This window comes from Antedon bifida, chromosome 10 (assembly GCF_963402885.1).
Source record: "Antedon bifida chromosome 10, ecAntBifi1.1, whole genome shotgun sequence".
Classification (NCBI taxonomy): Eukaryota; Metazoa; Echinodermata; class Crinoidea; order Comatulida; family Antedonidae; genus Antedon; species Antedon bifida.
The window spans coordinates 19630180-19650531 of NC_136235.1; the positions used below are offsets into that span (position 1 = coordinate 19630180).

At 32.5% G+C, this 20352-nt stretch overlaps 4 protein-coding genes across 7 annotated transcripts; 1 reads left to right on the forward strand and 3 right to left on the reverse strand.

The window, feature by feature from the left end:
- Nucleotides 1-4: 4 nt before the first annotated feature.
- LOC144854342 (uncharacterized) lies at nucleotides 5-1624 on the reverse strand. Its single transcript, XM_078712294.1, has 3 exons — nucleotides 1323-1624; nucleotides 1029-1142; nucleotides 5-772 (listed from the first exon to the last, which is right to left on the reverse strand). Exons 1-3 carry the CDS (start codon nucleotides 1529-1531, stop codon nucleotides 481-483), a joined length of 615 nt encoding a protein of 204 aa, XP_078568420.1. The 5' UTR covers nucleotides 1532-1624; the 3' UTR covers nucleotides 5-480.
- A 1807-nt stretch (nucleotides 1625-3431) lies between these two features.
- On the reverse strand, nucleotides 3432-9641 carry LOC144854324 (m7GpppN-mRNA hydrolase-like). 2 transcript variants are annotated; one of them, XM_078712270.1, is made up of 8 exons: nucleotides 9482-9641; nucleotides 8821-8975; nucleotides 8145-8272; nucleotides 7564-7662; nucleotides 6885-7037; nucleotides 6393-6505; nucleotides 5667-6024; nucleotides 3432-5312 (listed from the first exon to the last, which is right to left on the reverse strand). In XM_078712270.1, exons 1-8 carry the CDS (start codon nucleotides 9529-9531, stop codon nucleotides 5172-5174), a joined length of 1197 nt encoding a protein of 398 aa, XP_078568396.1. In that variant the 5' UTR covers nucleotides 9532-9641; the 3' UTR covers nucleotides 3432-5171. The 2 variants fall into 2 exon arrangements, with proteins under 2 accessions (XP_078568396.1, XP_078568395.1); XM_078712269.1 differs by having other exon boundaries at nucleotides 8145-8262; nucleotides 8811-8975.
- Nucleotides 9397-11436, forward strand: LOC144854336 (neugrin-like). Of its 3 annotated transcripts, XM_078712287.1 has the most exons (3): nucleotides 9863-9925; nucleotides 10247-10414; nucleotides 10969-11436. In XM_078712287.1, exons 2-3 carry the CDS (start codon nucleotides 10332-10334, stop codon nucleotides 11426-11428), a joined length of 543 nt encoding a protein of 180 aa, XP_078568413.1. In that variant the 5' UTR covers nucleotides 9863-9925; nucleotides 10247-10331; the 3' UTR covers nucleotides 11429-11436. The 3 variants fall into 3 exon arrangements, with proteins under 3 accessions (XP_078568414.1, XP_078568412.1, XP_078568413.1); XM_078712288.1 differs by lacking the exons at nucleotides 9863-9925; nucleotides 10247-10414 and adding an exon at nucleotides 9397-9518; XM_078712286.1 differs by having other exon boundaries at nucleotides 9862-10414.
- Nucleotides 11437-12148: 712 nt separating this feature from the next.
- Nucleotides 12149-17218, reverse strand: LOC144854290 (GPI ethanolamine phosphate transferase 3, catalytic subunit-like). The gene is made up of 5 exons (XM_078712222.1): nucleotides 16363-17218; nucleotides 16001-16163; nucleotides 13894-15676; nucleotides 13230-13600; nucleotides 12149-12925 (listed from the first exon to the last, which is right to left on the reverse strand). Exons 1-5 carry the CDS (start codon nucleotides 17196-17198, stop codon nucleotides 12710-12712), a joined length of 3369 nt encoding a protein of 1122 aa, XP_078568348.1. The 5' UTR covers nucleotides 17199-17218; the 3' UTR covers nucleotides 12149-12709.
- Nucleotides 17219-20352: the final 3134 nt, after the last annotated feature.

Sequence of the window (20352 nt, forward strand, 5' to 3'; positions counted from 1 at the left end):
TAAATTTTATGATATATAAAAAAGATGTGTAGTACTTTCATTCAAGTCTAAACTTTGAATAATAAACAAAATGCAGACGACACTGCGATAATCATGAAAGTGGGAGCTCTGCTGTGGACTATCGTATCAGGCATAAAAAAATGACTGTTTTAAGCTCTGTCTACACTTGCCCATATATGGACATGATAATGTCATAGCACTACCATATTTGTGCATATCACTTCCATATTTGGGCACATCACACTTTTTTGTCACAACGTTTGATAGTGTAGACAGAGCTTTATGACCATAATAGAGTGATTTAATTGGGGTGCACATTTTGCTTTATAAACATTTTTAATCAGAAGCTGAGCTCTAGCAAAATAAATAATATTGTTCCTAATACTTGTTTGCAAGTCTCAAAATTGTTTATTTGTTGTCATATATGGCTACTAAAATTCCCTGAATATTAAAATTCCCTGAATATTAAAATTTATTGTTTTAATCTTTTTTCTCTTCTAAATTATTTTCACTCTCCCCTAATTCATCTATATCCCTCTCAGGTTCCTTTAAATCATCAATATCATTATCAGTTGTGTATTCATTTGTATCGTTTTCATTATACAATTCTGTATCATTACCAGATGCACCCTCTTGAGTTTCGTCTTTGTCCTTTAAATCATACAGCTCTTGGTTTCTTAAAAATGCCCGTCGTTTCCTCTCTGGTAACATTTTTAATTCTTGTTGGTGTTGACTGTCCATTGAGGCCTGTTCTGCTGAACTCAATCCATGGCTGTATTATAAAGAAATAAGTTATATATTAAAGATATACTCCAATTAAAATTACTAAACAATCATAAAATTAACATATAAATAAATTCTAAAATATTATATCAATAGATGTGTAATACAGTACTAGGCCTATATCTAATAATACAAAAAAAACATAGAAATAATTTGCTGTCAGTCCTTCTATAAATAATAATGGTAAACACTTGAAAAATTAAAAATGGTATAATAATATTATATTTTGTCTTTTGTATGTATACCTTTTTATTTCTTTTCCACTTTCTCCACATTTTCCACAAACTTTAGCTTCAGTTGAACATTTTATACAAATTATATGATATGCATGTTTCACAGTCCTTTGTTGACATTTTGTGCTGTAATATATTGAAAAAGCAACAGTTAACAAAACACATTACTCATTTGCAAATATTTTATACTATTTTTCATCTACAAATTTGAGAATAAATATTTAAAGTATTCTTCCTCGTGTACCTTTGAAATCCAAGATTACAAAAGAAAATACTGCAATTTAGAATAAAAAAGAAAACACTCACCATTTTTTAGGCTGTGTCAGTGGTTTGTACTTTTTGTACTTTATCTTCCATGCTATCATATCTGCACAACGTGGACATAATCCCGTGATTTCCATAGTGTTTAACTGTTTAGTTTGATGACTTGTGTCATGTAAATCATTCTTGAAAGCAGACTTATTTTTGTACTTTTGACTACCAGCCTTTTTAGTGTTACCTTTCTGAGTACTCATTTTATAAACAAGGTACAAAGTGCAACTTGAAACATGAAAATGTTATTAAACAATTTGTTTTGTTGTGTAACACATGCAAAAGGAAAACCTTTAAACGGGGAAACCCCTAATATGATTGGTTGTTCGTGTTTTAACTACTCTTCTTATTTGAGAATCAACCATTATAAACTGGGGTAATTACTAATATAAAAGAAAATAATTAGTGTCAATAATGCTTACTTTGCATATACTGTATTATCAAATTATTTAAAAAATAAATACTACCATATATCATTTAATTTAACAGCAAATTATTATTACTTACAGCTATTAAAAGTATTTATTTTTAAGTATTATTATTAAGTGGGTCCATTTAAAAATGAATTCTTCCAATGACAATTGCGGAAGTATCAAAGCAACAAAATGGAAAACAACGAGCGGAATGTGAATCAGGCCAACCTAACAAATGGCCAAAATCACACTGTAAATGGTCACTCACCATCGCCAGCAGTAAGTGAGTCTATATCTTTAGAGAATGGAGATCAACAGGAGGAACGAAAAATTACCCAAACTGATCATATCAACAAAAGATTGCTAAATTCATTTTTGGATAGGCTGAACGATCCATCAACTGCACCGCAGTTTCCGACTGTCCAGGCAATTGACACCTCAGAGCCAGATGAATTCAACGATGCATAGCTCGCAAGGCTTAAACTTCTAGATTGCATAGAACAACTTTCATAATTATCATTCGATAAGCAGAACTATAATAGAGAGAAAATTACTATATTTCTGTGCATGTAAAGTATGGTATGATGAGCAGTCACAGAAAACTGGATAATCAAAAATTTCAAGCTGCAATGCCCTTCTCGTGAAGATGTACAAACAAGGGAAAATATGATATACAATTGCGAGCTCAGCTAGAGAACAGACGTGCAGTGTGTTTAATATGACATTTATGTAGGACACAAAACAACAATTTCAACCCATCATGGTAGCACAGAAACTCTTGTAACAGGGTTCAACAGAAAGTCATCATTTTCGTTAACGTTCTATACATCAGGAAGTTTTATATTCTATCTAAATGCTGTACAAACTATTTGTAATGCTTTAACAGTAACTAGATACACTGATTGAAAAATAAAATAATAATAACTTTTGAATCAATGTTCATGTTTCATTTCGATGTTTTATTTAAAATTGTTTTATTTTAAATATGGTAGTAATTAGCTCAAATATGGCAGTGATATGAATCTGTCATCATCATGTCCATATATGGGCACATCACATTTGTTGACACATAAAGTTTGATAGTGTAAACAAGGTTTTTAATTCATAATGTCTTGGTAAATGCTCATCATTCAGCTCAATTAAGAGCTGAGGGAAATAATTTATAGGCCAATGCCACAACACATCTATATATCTACTCTAAAAAGTAAGGCATCACTTTATCTTCTACCAGTGAGTTTATACATTTTAGCTGACCTCATAGGGCAAGGGGATTGATTAAGTACATTACAGTACAAATAAGTAATTGTAAAAATTATTTTCTATTCAAACATATAAATATCTATTGATATAGAATCCACCATTATTGACTTATAGCAGTATCAGTATTTACAAAGTACAAAGCATAATTTTGATAAAGACTTGTAAATAATCATAATTAGAATGAAGTTGTGGCACTCCAAGGGTCCTGGGTTCAAGTCCTGTCACATGTCAGGATTTTTTCTAAGGACAAACTCCACTCCACAAACTTCTAACTCCACTCCCAAAGACTTGTAATAAGACTTTGTTTATGTAGAGCATCTTGTGTATATGTTTGTCTTGTGAACCTCTGAGGGTCCCTAATGATCAGCAATAGCTGGATGGATCACCCTCATTAAAATATGGTGTAAAAAAAAAAATAATAATTCAAAGGTTGAGCATCTTATAAACTTTATTTATCTTGGGTTTCAGCTAATGCAAAATAAAACAAATATAATGTAAGCAAGATGTTGCAAATTGATACTAAAACTTAACAGAACATTATTGCTATTGTTAATATCTTTAAACCATGTTCAAAAGAAGTATAAAATTACACATACTAAAAGATGTATAGTTATTGTGAAATAGTATGATGGATATAACACATGTTTAAGACATTGTAAATTAATACTAAAACTTAATAGAACATTATTGCTATTAGTAATTTTGAAGAAGTATAAAATTATACCTACTGAACAGGTTATTGTGCAATGCCAACTACACAGAAAGAAGTGCCACAGACAAACAGATGCCGAAATGGCTTATGCGTCAGGAGAGGAGATCGTTTCGCTAGCTAGGTTTTTTTTAGGTGGGGGTGGGGAAGAAAGAGGTGAATCAAAATATTTTATACCCGACAAAATACATAGATTTGATAATACAGATGATTAGTGATATAACACTGTTTATAGCTACAGCATTCAAATTAAAAAACAGTTTTGCGCTATAACATACATTGCATTGTTGTACTGTACATACTTTGACTTTGAATGATATTTATATAACAATTATTACTATATAATATTATGGATAATATTATTATTATTAGGACTATTGTCCTATAGAAACTAGTAATAAATGATTCAAATTGACCAAATAGTAGAATCGTATATAAATTCTATTGTTAACAGTTTGACATTCATTCAACAGAGATAAAGATAAAAATTTACAGTAGAATAGCCATTTTCCGCACTGACTTACATAAGTTTAACTTGCATAGTACTGTCAATATTAAAAACAAGGCAGTAAAAAAGCTAGGCAAATCATGATAAAATAATATTATGCACGACGTATACAAATAAATCTGATCAGATACACTAAAATAACATAGGATTTTTCTATTTAATATAAATGCAGTAAAATGTGTGGAGACATTATTTATAATGAATGAAAAGTCTTAAAAATAAGCAGGTTAATTTTAACAATTAATTTACTATAGATGGAAAAAAGAGATATCCAGACTTCCTTCGACCGTCTGCATAATGAACTTGTAAACTAAGTGTTAAACATTATAGAACTTTAAAAACAAATGAAATGAAAAAATAAAAGGCAACCATGTTTATTTCTATTGACAACCGTGGGTCAAAATCATTGAACAATGAACCACTGTTGGTCGGTCAACCGTGCCTAGTTCAAACTGTAATAAACATTTTAGTAAGAAAAGTGCAAAAATATAAAAATACAAATATACATTTGTTTGTGCTTAAAATAAAAATAAGTCTTACTTTTCAAAGATGTTTTTGCATTTATATATACATACAATTTCTTTGAAATCTCAAAAAGCATGAGAGGCAGCAGGATAGTAATATTACATGAATTATTTTGTGTTTTTTACATATAAAATATGTATTTGTTTTTTGTGATTGTACAATAATTATATTTACAATTTTATAAACAATAAATGAATGTTAATTTTACACTGGGATAAAAAATCCGGAAATGATATTGGTTCGTTCTTAGCTTTGCAGGGATATTGGTACTTGAAGAGGGAGTAATAGTAATAATAGTAAATACACTATCAAACTAGTTTGAATAAAAAAGTGTGATGTGCCCAAATATGGTCATAATGTCCATATATGGGCACATCACATTTTTTCACATAAAGTTTGATAGTGTACACAGAGCTTTAGTAGTGTTTTTATAACAACCCATCATAAGCAGCCATAATTTCTTCACGATTGATCTCAAAGTTAAGGAATGCCTTTGCAAAAAACCTGATTGGTGTCGTATCCTTAGTAGGTGTGCTATCTCCATCTTGTTTGGATTTTTTATCTCTAGTCTAAAAAATAAAAACATTATAACACAGTTTTATTCTTGAATGAATTTGGTATAAAAGGTGGTTTGTTTTGGATTGGAATTTTGAAATAAATTGGGAGTCAATAAATAGTGTGTGAATTGATAAATGATGGTGAACATGTAATGCCCATATATGGACATGATGTCATATCACTACCATATTTGGGCACATCATACTTTTTTGGTCAAACTAGTTTGATAGTGTAGACAGAGCTTTAGTTTATATACATCCTGCTAGTTACTTGGAGTTGAATGTATTGTAAATACAATATAACAACTAAATAATCGAATAAAAAAAATAATTATATATTTGCAATTACAATAATAAAACACTTACCAGAATCTGATATTGCTTTTGCTGAGCCCCTCTTCCTCTTGACCCCCTTTGGTTCTGAACTCCCTGCTTCTTTCCTGGTGTTCCATTGCTATTACCATCAGTGGAGTCACGGAACTTGAGGTATTGCGAGAACTCACTTTGGTTCTTGAGAGCGAAGGCTTTCTGTTGCCGTTGTCTCTGTTTATCAGTTAGCTGCTTAGCCTCTTGTGGGCCATTCTTTACAGGTTTCACAGGGGAATTTTGCTGTTCCACCTTTTGAACCTGTTGTTTACTTTGAGCGTTTAGTAAGAGGCTATCTAGCGGTGTTTCTGCCACTTTTGTCTGTGATCGTTTCTTGTTTACATATTTTTTCAATTGTCTATTCAAAAAAGTTATGTCAAAACATATCAGATGTGCTCTATGTCTACACTATCAAACTAGTTTGACAAACAAAGTGTGATTAATATGATAGTGATGTGACCAAACAATGGCAGTGATATGACATCATCATGTCCATATATTGTCACATAAACTTTGATATTGTAGACCGAGCTTTACAGGATTTGAATCATTATAAAGTGACCTCAAAATGGATATTGTACAAGCACCTAAGGCCTGAGGTTCTTGAGAAAACATCAAAAAAGCCTATTAATGTATTAACCCGATAATTTAATAATTATTCATTTAATTAATTCATTTTGACATTTTTTGTGGAAAATAAATATGGAATGAAATATTATAACTTACTTTATGAAAGGCATAACCATAAAGAAATTATTTTGGTTCAGGCCCAGGTTGACTCTCGGTGCATTGTCTTTCTTGTGTGATGGCAAATCATCTAAATTAAACCACTTGATTTCCTGAAAAAATGTTACTTCGTTAGTGAGAAAAGGTCGTTAAGTAAAAAATGTGTAATGGATTTCTCTTTAAAATGGACATGAAATGGATTTTTTTTGGCATGACTGGGTGAATTTCTTAAAAATCTGTTTTCCCAGTTCAATTTTTTTCAGTGGTATTTCATTTTAACTGTGTTTCACTTAGCCTAGCTTGAATCATTGGCGGATCCAGGATTATAGGGGGGGGGGGGGGGGGGGAGGTTCATGGCCTAAAATTTTAGGTGCAATACTGAAATTAATGTCCTATCTTTTGCATTAAAATTGTCAACATTTGGTGGGAGGAGGCCAGGTGGGCCCCTTTGAATCGCCTTTGTCAGAGTCCAGTTTGAAATAAATTGTATACCTTTATTTCTCCTCTAGTTTTTGGTTGAAAAGATGTTTCATATGGAACTCCTGTTATTATATACAATCTTGCGACTTGGTCATGTATAGTTAATTGTATATATTGATCTTCATCTATTAAATCATTTATATCAAATCCCGTCTCTTCCATTACCTAGAAGCACAGAACAAAAACCAGTAAATAAAGTATAGCATATATGATACTAATTCTCGGTTCTAACAAAAATTCAATTCAATTTCTGCCATTACAAAGAAAAAGACAAAACGAAATATAAAAGGCATGGAAAGACAAAACAGGTGCTAAACACCTAGCTAGCCAGAACAGTGCACAGAAATAAACAAATTAATTTAATTCTACAATTAAAGCATCTACAAGAAAGAAAACATTTTCAAAATTATTTTAAAAATAAGTATTTAGATAATAAATAATACATTAATAGCTTTTAAACTGCAGGGGTAATATTTGTTAACACTACGACCAACCCCAATGTTGAGTCCCGCAAGTGTCGTCCATTTATAGGAGTTCGACTATATCCTACATACTAAATTTGTCTTATATTATCAGAAATATTTTCTATTTAAAAAACTATGATTTAGATACACACCATGACCTACTATACAAATTATTCTTATTCGCAATTATTTCATCAGAAGTGAGAAACAAATAGTGTTATACTTACTTCACGTATTGCACACACATGTGGGGCTTCCTCCTCATTCACCTTTCCCTTGGGAAATCCCCAACTTGATTTAGACCAAAACCCTTGAACTAATAAAACCTAAAGAAACCAACAAAAGTTATTATAATTATGAATTACGTAATAAGTACTGGGAGATTAAAATGGTGTAATGGTAAGGGAATCGGAGATAATGTGCCATATTCTAAGCTCTGTCTACACTATCAAATTAGTTTGACAAAAAAAGTGTGATGTGCTCAAATATGGTAGTGATATGCTTAAATATGGTAGTGATATGACATCATCATGTCCATATATGGGCACATCATATTTTTTTCTCACATTAAGTTTAGTGTAGACAGAGCTTTAGGCAAGATTCTGTACTCTCTAATTAATTAACTTGTCCTTCAGATGGGATGTAAAGCCATGTACAGTACATGTCCATGAACTTGATACAAACCAACTATTTGAAAATGGTATGAATTAAATATCTATCTTATATACTGTATGGGCACTGGCTTCCCACTTTAAGACAACATAAACATATTTTTCTTCAATTTGTAAGAAATGGAAATAATAATTACATGTTTTAAATCCTTATCCATAATGATGGCGCCATAGGTAGGCACACTCATTTTGTACTGTTTCCAATCGGCCAAAATCTCCTCAGTTCGCTCTGCGTGTTCAATGAGATATGGACAAGTTTGGAAAAGTGTGCAAAGTTAAGGTTAACAAAATATGGAACAATTTGTATTTCACCGTTACGCATGTGTCAACTCTTTGGCGCTTGTGTTGTAAAATAACCGTTGAACCTATGTTAATTACTGTACACTTTGTTTACCGTCTTGATGTGAAAGCTCCCTATTTTTACAGTAGGCTACTGATATAAAGTTGAAACGTAATTTTAATTCACTCACACAAGCAGAAATAATTGTCATTGAAATAAAATTAATAAATAAATACCTTGTCAGTAAACAAAGTATAAAACAAGATTTAAAATCATTTTTCACTGGTTCATGCTAAACATGAGTTAATAGGGAGGTTTCACAACCTTACAAATATAAATACAAATTTTCCCCAGTCATATTTTGGACAGGGGCCCTCAATATTTCGTTACCATGCGATAACAGATTTTTACTGGCTACGAAAACGAATATGTTTGTGTGACGTATCCATCTTCGTTATCGTAGTGTTGAGAATTCTCCCTAATGGTAAACAGATTCGTTTATTCATAGAGTAAAAAAAAACAGTAAAGGATATTTGCTTTGGCAAAATCTACAATCCTGCACCCAGGAAGACGGCTTGGCTGTTCTTGTCGATAAAAGTCGAGGTAAAACCAATGAGCAAGTTCAACTTGAAAGCAAACACGAATCAGATTATTGCGTTCTACAGATGGCACATTTAACAGAAAACGGCTGAAAGAAAAATAATAGTAATACAATTATTGCATTTATATATTAAAGTTCATAATATACATACTTAGTAATTACATTTGTTTGATACAATGCGATAGTTAGCATGGGAATGGCCATCGGCACGGTTGACCGAGTGTCTAATGTCAAGTTTTTTTTTATCGACACACGGTCAAACAATGAATTTCATGCGTAGGTTGATCATACATATGTATAGCAACACCTCAATTTGATTTTTTATTATTTATGTGATATACCATTTTTATATAATTTGTAATTCATGGATTATTATTATTATTATTACTATTAATCTAAATAATACTGTATGTTTACAATAGTGGTGGTGGTATAAAAGCGCCTCTATAAAAACCTAATTTCTTCTGAAATTAAACTGGCCGCTGGTGGCTGCAGATAAAGTCGAGAGAGGAAAGACAAGCTGAGCTAGCCTCAGCTCTCCACCTCTCCTCATCAAGGAAGTTATAGAGAACCAAAAATGCTGTTTCTCTTACGAAATTAGGTCGATCAGAATATCTTCTGGTATGTCTGGTACGTTATCCATTATTAACTAATTAACTATAATTTACAAATTAAAAATGTGAAGAAATAATCATATTTTGATCGAAATTAAAAAAATGGTAATCCCGTCAACTGTTTCTCATTGTTTGTTGTTTTGGCTCTTATTTCCTAACCTTTTGATCATTTGTTTTCTTAAAATAGACAAAATACAATTTTAAATTTTAAATATTATACGTAAGTGTAATAAAAAATAATATAAAATTAATTGATTGTTTTTTTAACGTTGGAAAATGTGATAAATAATATATATCTTTATAAATATTATTTCATAAATTAATATCTTTAAAAGCCTAAACAAACTTTTCAAGATGTCAGCCCCCATGTTAGAACCTGTTTTTTGTTGACCGTCACAAAGAACGCCTTAATAATTGTTTATTGTGACATTTTATCGTTATATTAGTATTAATATTCAATCTCATAATTAAAATGTTGTCAATGAAACTTCTTCGATCTCGTTTGTTATATTTTGTCCAACTTAGGCCTACCGACTCTGCCATTTCCAAAATCCACGCGGCGAAAATCAATCTCTCCCGCTTTATTACATTAACACATTCTAGGCCTAACATCGAACCTTTTGTCGTCAGCAGTCATCCGTATTCACAAATTACTGCCTCTGTAACGTGTAACAGCAGCACATGGTTTAATTGCATTTGCTTAAATAACAATTCTAGATTGTCAAATTTATTAATTTTGAGAAGATATCACGTATCGCCAACACTTTGTTCTAAAAGAGGTTCCGGAAGAAGAGGCGGTGAATATGATTCCACTAAATTAGACGGTAAAATGGAAACGGAAATAAACAAAAGACTTTCACCTCTAGATTATGATGAAGAAAATGATCCAGAAGTTTTAGAAAAGATTCTAAAGTATGCCTACTGTACCACCATTTCTGCAATAACTTTTTTTTAAAGAATTTTGTCCGAATCCCAATAATTTCTTTGAAGCTGTACAGTAGTATGTAGTAATATTTCCCAAATGTTATTTTATTTTTTTTTTTAAATAGTTACCTTCCAGAAATAATTTTTTTTCATTTATACAGTATATTTTAATTTATATTTTGGGGAACAGTAGATACTTTACATTGATGACCGAATAAATATTATTTTTATTATTATTATTATACTTTACATTGATGACCGAATAAATATTATTATTATTATTATTATTATACTGAAACTTTCCACTTTTAGTGAACCATTCAAAAGCAAAGGTGATACAGAATTGTTTACATGTGGAATGCTAACATAATAGTATTAATAGTGGTCAAAATATAGTTTTAATGTCATTTTAGCTGCCAAGGCGAGAGGTTGTGCGACCCAAACACAAGCCTCTGGATCAACCCTAGTTTCATCCAAGTTAAATAAATTGAAAACTTGATAGTTTCAATATTAATTTTGCTTCTTATCTTTTGTGTGTGCAGAGATCAGGATAGAAGACAAAAGGCAATGAGATATAACAGAATACGAAGACAATTTCCACAGCCTAAGGAACCAAGACTATTGACAACCAACATGATTCAACAAATACGCTTTCTCTATCAAGAACATCCAGAAGAATGGAACATCAAGAGATTGGCAGATGGTTTTACCGTTTCTCATGATGCCATTAGGAAAGTCCTCCACAGCAAGTTTGTGCCACAGGAGAGAAACATTGAAAAGATGGATAAAATAGCTCTTAAAAACCGTAGTCTTTTATTAGGCAATGCGCAGACAGTTTATGTGGAGAAAAATAATGTTTTACCTGAAGGATTTAAAAATGAACCAAAACTAGATTTGGTTGAGAGTGGGAAAAGACAGTCTGCTGTTAAATATCTTGGGGAAGGAGATAGGAAGTCAAAGAATTACAAAAAGAGGAGCTTGTTTAGAAGGAAAGAATCATAAATAATGTATGGTAGTAGTGCTATGACATCATCATCATGTCCATATATGGGCACATCACATTTTTGTTGTCACATCAAATTTGATAGTGTAGACAGAGCTTAAGGTTTACAATCATTTATCATGTTAAAGAACATAGTACAGTATATATTAAAATGTAACATTGAGCCATTGCGAAAGTTTATTTAAGTATTGGACAAGATAAAAAACATTTTATTTTATATATAAAATGAATAATTGTATTTCATTGCTTTTCATGTTTCTGTAGTATTTCAAAATACTGTATGTAATCTCGTACTTCTCAGATCATTAATAGTTTAAAGCAATGTCTACACTATCAAACTTTATGTGAAAAAAAATATATATTTATGGACATGATGATGTCATATCACTACCATATTTGGGAATATCACTACCATATTTGGGAATATCACTACCATATTTGGGCACATCACACTTTTTTTGTCAAACTAGTTTGATAGTGTAGACAGACCTTAAGATTTTGTATAATTCTTTATGCAAAATAAAATCTACCTTATGTTATAAACATAAGGAACAATACAAATTAAAAATAGTACTGTGTATTTTAACATCATCTATTATACATCACATACAATACATATAGCAATATCATTTTTTTGTATACAAGAAAACTTATACTATGTATAAGTAGTGATCATACAAAATATGTAAATAACATGATAATAATCATTTATTTTAAAAAAAACCTATTAAACAAAATTTAAAATATAAATCTATAAATATAGTTTGACACATAATATCCATGTTTGAAATGAAAACCAGACTTTTTAGAAGACCAGACATTTTAGGCCAAGTGTTGTTTCGTTTAGAGATACTGATCTTTGAAACAGACCAATCGTAATCGGTCCCTTATTAGTATGCCTTCATGGCGTATTTTATTTTGGTTTGTAAGTGGATGCTCAAATATATAGCTAAAAATGTTGTTTTTAATAAATTATAATAAATCTTTGGTCAATAATAACATATAACATACATTTTTAATTTAGAACTTATGATTTATGATGGCATAGGAACTGATTTTTTGCAGATTTTAGATTCAACCACACAATAAGCGTAGGTCTTGTTGTTCCCTATTAATGTTATTTCTACAGTATGTAAAAGATATGGCCACGATGATACCACTTGATGAGGTAGAGAACTGTATTTTATTGTGTGTTTTTGTTTTCATTGATAAAAAGTAATAATAATCTAGCTTCTATATGGATAACAGTGTAGACGAAATGTATTTAACTATACACTTTATCACCTAGGATCTTTTAAAAATTGTATTATTTGAAAAAGTCTTGCCAACCACTTGGCGAGTTGGTTGTCTGTTCTCAGAACAAGGAGGTATGCCAAAAGTACAAACGTTAAAGTGACGAAAAATCCTATACCGTCAAATATGTAACGTGGTGCAAATATCTTCCATATCATGAGGTGGCGCCGATGGACGGCTGCTGAAAACATGCAGCCCAAAAGCTGAAAAATAAAACAAATTGAGGATAAATGTTGTTTAAATATAACTATTTCAGAAAATATTTTTATATATAACAAATTTTTGATTTTGTAATAACATACACATAGTATAATTTTATCATGCTATTAACCCTTGTCTACACTATCAAACTTTGTGACAAAAATGTGATGTGCCCATATATAGACATGATGATGGCATATCACTACCATATTTGGGCATATCACTACCATATTTGGACACATCACACTTTTTTTTGTCAAACTAGTTTGATAGTGTAGACATCAGGCTTTTAATATTTAATATTACCTTGAATCCATGGAATAAGATGTAAAGAACGACCAATCGAAACAAGCCAATACGTAGTTCAGTTGCATGATCACGCAAGACAACTTCTCCCTCTTTGTCAGAGATCTTTTCCTCCAATCTTCCTCTCGTAAACGGCCATAATAGGACCAATGGTAACGAAAGAGCAAACAAGATTTTTGCAGCAAATGTGTTTGCACCAATCAAAATCGCTGGGATCCAGTAGAGGTAGACGGGGAAGTCACCATGGAAACCAACAAATCCGGCTTCAAAGTGAATGGATGGGAACGTAGCGTGGTGACCAGTTACAAAGAAGAATTGGGAAGCCATTAATCCCCAGCTAAAGATAATATACCAAGGAACATGCAGTAGAGCTGAAATAATAAAAACAATTATGAATAATTTTCATAAAAAAATCAAATATTTTTGCACTAAATTAGTTGATTGTTTACACACATAGGAACATGCATTTATATAAATTTACAATTAATTTTAAAGGTATTATAATCAGTCTGATAATATAGTAGAACCCTTTTAGGGGACATCTTTGGGGTCCAAAAATGTCTCTTTAATAGTGGTGTTCCCTGAATAGAAGTAGCCCATAGTGTTGAAACAGAAAAATTTCCCCTTAAAATAGTATATGTGTTACAAAATGAATCATTAATACCAAGTTTTTGAAGCTCTGGCACAGCACTGAATACTTTAAGCTGCGCCCGTCGAATGCAGGCTACGAGTTCAAGAAACAGCAACACCTGTATGCAAAGTAACCCTAAAGAAGGAGCAAATCCATCACCAAGCAATATAGAAAGGAGAAGCATGATAGTGACAATCACCTGTAGAAGACAAGCGGAGTATATTGTGGCTAAACCAAACACAGCTGGCGTTTCAAAATTCTTTTCATCTTCTTGCTTTTCTTTAATATTCGATTTAATGTGGTCAAAAAGACGTGGTACAATGTGGTCCTTTAAGTCACCTTCAAAACCGTGTGATTTGCGCTTACTTTCTGTTCTACGCTCAAGAATATGAATCAACAATGGCTGCCAGATAATTGAAACTATAGAAATGGTTGTCAGGCCATATACACATTTTGCAAGAAATGTCTGTTGCCATGCAGGCAACTTATCAAGAATTTTCTCTGGCAAAGATTGCATGCCCCAGTGCAGGAATATAAAAAATGAGTTTAATGGCAGCGCATACTTAATGCATATACTAGCTATAGATGTACCGTTTAAGTTTCCTTGTTTTTTCAACCAAAGTCTTAAAAGGAATGAGATGCTACAAATGCTAACAACTGCTTTTATGTACCGTATATTGTTATACGAGGTGTTCTCAGGATCAAAAACAAGTAGAGGTTGCAAGAGATCTGATTGAGTACAAGGAACCTGTTCTTCACGACATGTCCGAAAACTTGAAGATATACGTACACATATTTGGAAAGCAAGTAATAAGTATGTGACAATGGCAACAGGATGGGTCAGTATCCGGCCAATATCACGAGATTTAATCTTTTTCAAACGTGTTAAGCTTTTTATTCCGGATACAAGATATAATAGTAGAACACTTGTTTGAAGTAAGAAAACAGTTGTTCTATCTTCGTACACAACAAAGCTGTTTGAAGTGAGTGACACTACATAGAGAACTAGCAGTGCAGAAGCACAGAAGGATTCCTTTGGTGTGCGCTTTATGTAGAATGATACATCAGGAAGTGACGGGACACCTTGAGTCTGAAGAACACACAGCAGGCTTCCAAGAATGGAACCTAGCGCCGGGAAGAACAACAAGATCGTCGTCTTCACAGTCATTAGATCTTCCACCTGACTCGTGATGAGGACACTCATTGGAAAGATGGTGATCATCCCTGTTAGCATGTTTCCAAGCAGCGAATTCAAATTCTCTTCAACTTTGTCTCTATCTTTAATTCCTTCAACAAAATTAAGAACCACCCATGTAGCTAAGCTTGTACTAACAATAAGAACTACACCACATGCCATTGATAAGAGGTCAAACTTGGCCCAGTTCCTTCGACACATTTCTTTGACGCCTGATAAGTATTCCATATACATAGCTGTGGCACCGTCTATAGCGATCTTCACTTCCTCACTACTGAGATCTTTTTGTAAATTATGGAACAGTGTCTCTGCATTGGTGAACTTCTGTTCTAGCACTGCAGCAATATGGTAAGGGAACTCATCTGCCCTTCTGGAGTAGGTATCCAAGTACCGCTTAACCTGAAGAGCGTTTATTCTCAGTGCTTCCATCTTCAAGTAAGCTGGATGATATTTCTCTGACAGTACTGATAGTTGGTTTTGTAGTTCTGGAGACTTGTCATCAGCACCAATCATAAAGAGTTCAGGGATGAGCATTCCCAGGCTGGAAAATGGAATGGGAATTCCCAACAGGAGAGACAAACTTGGAACAAGGTCAATCTGTGATATAGATCGGACAGTATTCTGCAAAACAACAAATTGTTACAGGATAAAATTAATATGTACACACAAAATGTAAATAATTGTTTTAAAAAATAGCTATAAAATTTGTAAAGAATGGTCAAATACCACTAGATTATGAAAAGTGTGTTTCTGCATTAGTTTTACATATACAGGTTGTGTAAAACAATAAAAATACTGTTTAACATTAGGTTACTATTTCAAAATACTTGAGCAAAAACTGTCTTTTCTTTCATAATTTTAAATTATTTTTATAGTAATAGGTTGTTGGTTCTTGGTCGTCGCAAATCAAAAGCTTCCCAATAAAGCCTAAATAAAAACACAAACCATTTCTGTTTTTGTAGACATCTTGAGGTCCTTTTTACTGTACACAAATAAGCCAGCTTTTAGCTCATCATCACTGTCACCACCATGGTCTCCAGTACCAGTCATTCCATGGTCACCAAAGATCAACAAAAGGGTATCGTTGTCCAAGTTGTCTGCCACCAAACTAGAAATTGAAAAATGGTTAATTCTGTCATTTCATCCATTATTATAAAATTTAACAAATTGGTATGGTATTGTTGCCGAAACTGAGACTTATTTAAGAAATTGATTAATTTAAAACTAGAAATTACAATGATTGTTGTAGATTTTAACAATTTAACATTAACATTTATTTTTAAAATTACACCAAGTAAATATTATACCTAATCATTTCATTCATTTGTGACAGCTTTTCACCCATTGCAGAGTGGTATGGTCCATATCTGTGACCACAGTGATCAACACCCAGGAAGTGAGCTATTAGGATGTTCCAATCAGACCGATTCATTTCTGGCAGGAGGTGTCTCATAATTCCGTTGTCAACTGAATGTAAATCTTTCACATTAAATGACGGGAATGGAAACGACTTTGCAAATTTATCAGTGAAAAGCGATTCCCAAGTATCATCACCCATAAACGTTACATTTTTACGAGCATTTACTAATTGATGAATTATATTATCTTCTTCCACGTTTGCACTCGCAAAATTGTTTCCCACATCAACAAAAGTTGGTAGGCTTCCTGTCGTAAGGCCTTTCAAGCGTTGCATAGTTGTAGTAGGCGGGTCAGCTATGAATTGATACAGAAGAGATTGCGATGGATTCCTGTCCAACAATGTTTTGATGATCGGTAATTTGTTTTGGAAAGGCAAAATGTTTGTTTTATCACAAGATTCATCATATAAAAGAAAGTCGTAACGAAGTGCATCAATGAGAATTAAAACAGCCTTATTAAAACGTTTCTGTGCAGTACATATATTATCAATGTAATATCGTGATCCTAGGCTCTCATCTGAAGGGTCGGTGTCGCCTGGACCAACACTTTCTTCCGGCGTCATCATTGAAAAAACCGACTGCTCCTCGAGCCTAACTGAACAATCACTTTTGTTTGGAATTTCTAGTCGTTTTAATAGAAATCCTTTAGTAAAAATAAATATGCTTACACCATAAAGACATGAAATCCACAATAATATACAAAATAACTTAGTTCCTAATGCCATTTTTATAAAAATTCTAGTAAAATCAACTTCTGTGAACTTAATCGACCGGTCGCGCTTCCTCGGGATGTGAGTGATTGATAAACAAAGTTTTCTATCTAGCTAAATGAGACAACTAGTTTGAGATATTCACACGACCATCGTTTATGTAATAAAATGTTTTATCCGACGAAAAAATATAAATAAAGAGCTAATACATCACAATTACATGTTTTCTTTTAAGTAATACGCCCAATTATGTTGTATTTGATATTATTACGATATAATTTTGTTTAAAAAAATAGAAAAATTGCTATACTAAAGTTTGAATAGATAAGCAGGTCCATTTGAGTCATAAACACACACGTGTTTTTTTCGTTACTGAAACGTAAAGCGTTTTAGTTGTAAACGCAACCTATTACCTGAATATAACATTTCCAGAATTCAAACAATTTAAAACCCACTTAAAGAGCAAAAAAATATATTATAGTAATTATACCAATTGTAAAATGTGGCTATTTGTAAAGTTGAAACGGTTGTTATAGCTTGTTGACGCAGTGTTGAAGAAGTAGAAACGAACATGTCAGTACGTTACGCACGGAAAAAAACAATGAAATGTCGTCTGCTTTTCAATTGTTATGGAACGCTGTTCATGTCATAATTATTGTACGTTGTATGTTATCACAGTTTAAGTTGTTTTAATATTTGAGTTATTCCCGTACCTTTCTCACTATTTCCAATCAAATATATATTGGTTTTTAAGAGGCGCTAATGTAATTTCGTAACCATCCCTTAAAATTACTACTTCTCTACGGAGCGCCATTTATGCCTTTATTAATTTTAATAATAGAAATAGTATAGTACTACGGTAACTACTCAAGTGGACCCAATTTAGCACAAGGGTAGGACAGTGATATAAAATAGAAATAAGTCACTACTTTTAAGTAAGTTTCAATATCTTTTCGTATGTTAATACACTGTGCTCAAGTGGATCCAATTTGACGCCAGTGGTGGAGCACAGCGAAATAGTCACATACAAAAACATCGAGAAAAAATACTTCTGGAATTCAATAATATTTCAAACTTGGTATATATGTTCAATATCGGTTACTCCATCCGTAATGCAAAAGAAAAATTAGTTTCAAGCCATATCAATGATTTTAATAACTTGCGTTTGTCTAAGATAAATATACTTATTTAGTGTCCCCGGGGAAAGTGCACCTATTGATTCATTGAAATATGAACAAAATCAAAATTTAACAGTGTGGCGTGTTGACCGCGAATGACTAACAATAGCATCTTTCCCACTACACCTGCACAACCATTGCATAACAACGCACGACATACCAAACCGTTTCGTACACCTGCGACGAAAATAATAAATTCAATTTCTTTTCAAATTGAGGGCGGCAAACATAAAATTTACGAGATCGAATACAGGTTGAAAAAAAAATTAAATAAAAAAAGATGTTAAATGTGCTCTCCCTGCCTCAGCACTAAGGCCCTGCCACAGCCTTTTGGGGTCGTTTCCAGCACATCACCAGATGCATTGATGTTGTCGCCTCATGATGTGTGGTGGAAAGGGGGACGTATAATCTGTGAACCCCAAACACAGTGGTCGCATACCTTTAACTCTATTCCACCGACCAGCGTGGGAATCGAACCCACGACATACGTGTTGTCAACACGACGCTCAGGCGACTGAGCTATACTGATCATTTTGGTTTTAACAAGGTTAATAGGATATTTATGACGTAATGATGAATTACGTAATACACGTATAAATAGACTATTATCAGCTGTTCAGTCATGTACTGCTTTGTGGCGTAACGGGTAATGCTCAGGTTTGGGTACTCTCAGCTCTAGTAGATTGGGTTCGAACCTCTACGGATAATTTTTTTTTTTTTTTTTTTTTTGAATTGAAAATAAATATTGCTTTTCTTTGATTTTGAAAGAGAGATATTTTGAGGGTTGTAAATGTCAGGCCTAAACAAGTGGACCTTTTTTAAAATCAGAAACAAAGTTGCATGGCATTATTTTCCATTAAATAGACTGCCATAAAACCTCGAAAAGAAGCCCATTTGCTCCTTTATTTTTAGTACTCTTGGGTGGGCTTCTTTTCCACATGAGTTCTTTTCGAGATTACTTTTACAAACTAAAAGAGAAGAGCTGCTAGGTTCCCGCCCGGAAAATGTTTTATTTACATGGTTTGAACAATCTTCTAATGTAAAGATTAACAACATCAAAATTTAACAGTGTGGCGTGTTGACCGCGAATGACTAACATATACCATCTTCCCCATAATACACCTGCACAAACTCATTTGCATAACAACGCACGGCATACCAAACTGTTTAAAATGAGATAGTAAGATACTGTATAACATTTTAGTGATTTTATTTCTATTATTTATATCCTGTGCTCCGCTCGTGCCAAATTGGGGCCATTGAGCTCAGTGTATTAGGCGAATGAGATACTGTATTCAAATTTAGTGACTTTATTTCTATTTTATATCACTGTGCTCCCCTTGTGCCAAATTGGGTCCACTTAAGCACAGTGTATTAACTTACGAAAATATATTTAAATTAGTGACTTATTTCTATTATCACTTTGATACACCGGTGCCAAATTTGATCCACTGGACCAGTTACCGTAGTACTATTTCTATTTCTAAGTAAATAAAGGCATAAAGCTTTTCATAATTTACTCCCAGCGATTGTTCAAAATAATTTCATTTTATGCTCAGTTGTCCACGATAAATATACTCGACAAAAACACCAATTCTACCCACAATTTAAAAGAACCACTAAAAAATCATTAAGTTTAGTAAGTAAAGGGGTTTAAATTTGGCGTGAAATATCTGAGACTCTTAAGTTACATAAGAATCCTAAGCTATAACTTTCAAAATAAAATACAAAAATAAATTACTTTTGCAATACTCTGATTAAAACAGGTATTTTTTACAATTACATTTTACTCTCTGAGAAAACTATCTTTTGCATTCTTAAAAGTTACATTTTGTTTGTCCTTGTGCCCTTTTTTCATATTTTCTAGTTATATACTGTTTTAACAGAGGATTTCTACTTATAGCTGTTATGTGCTTCAGAGATTTCCATTCTTTTGTTTTGTAATGATTATTTATGTATGTTTATGTTTTTGTGAATGGAAATAAAGAAAC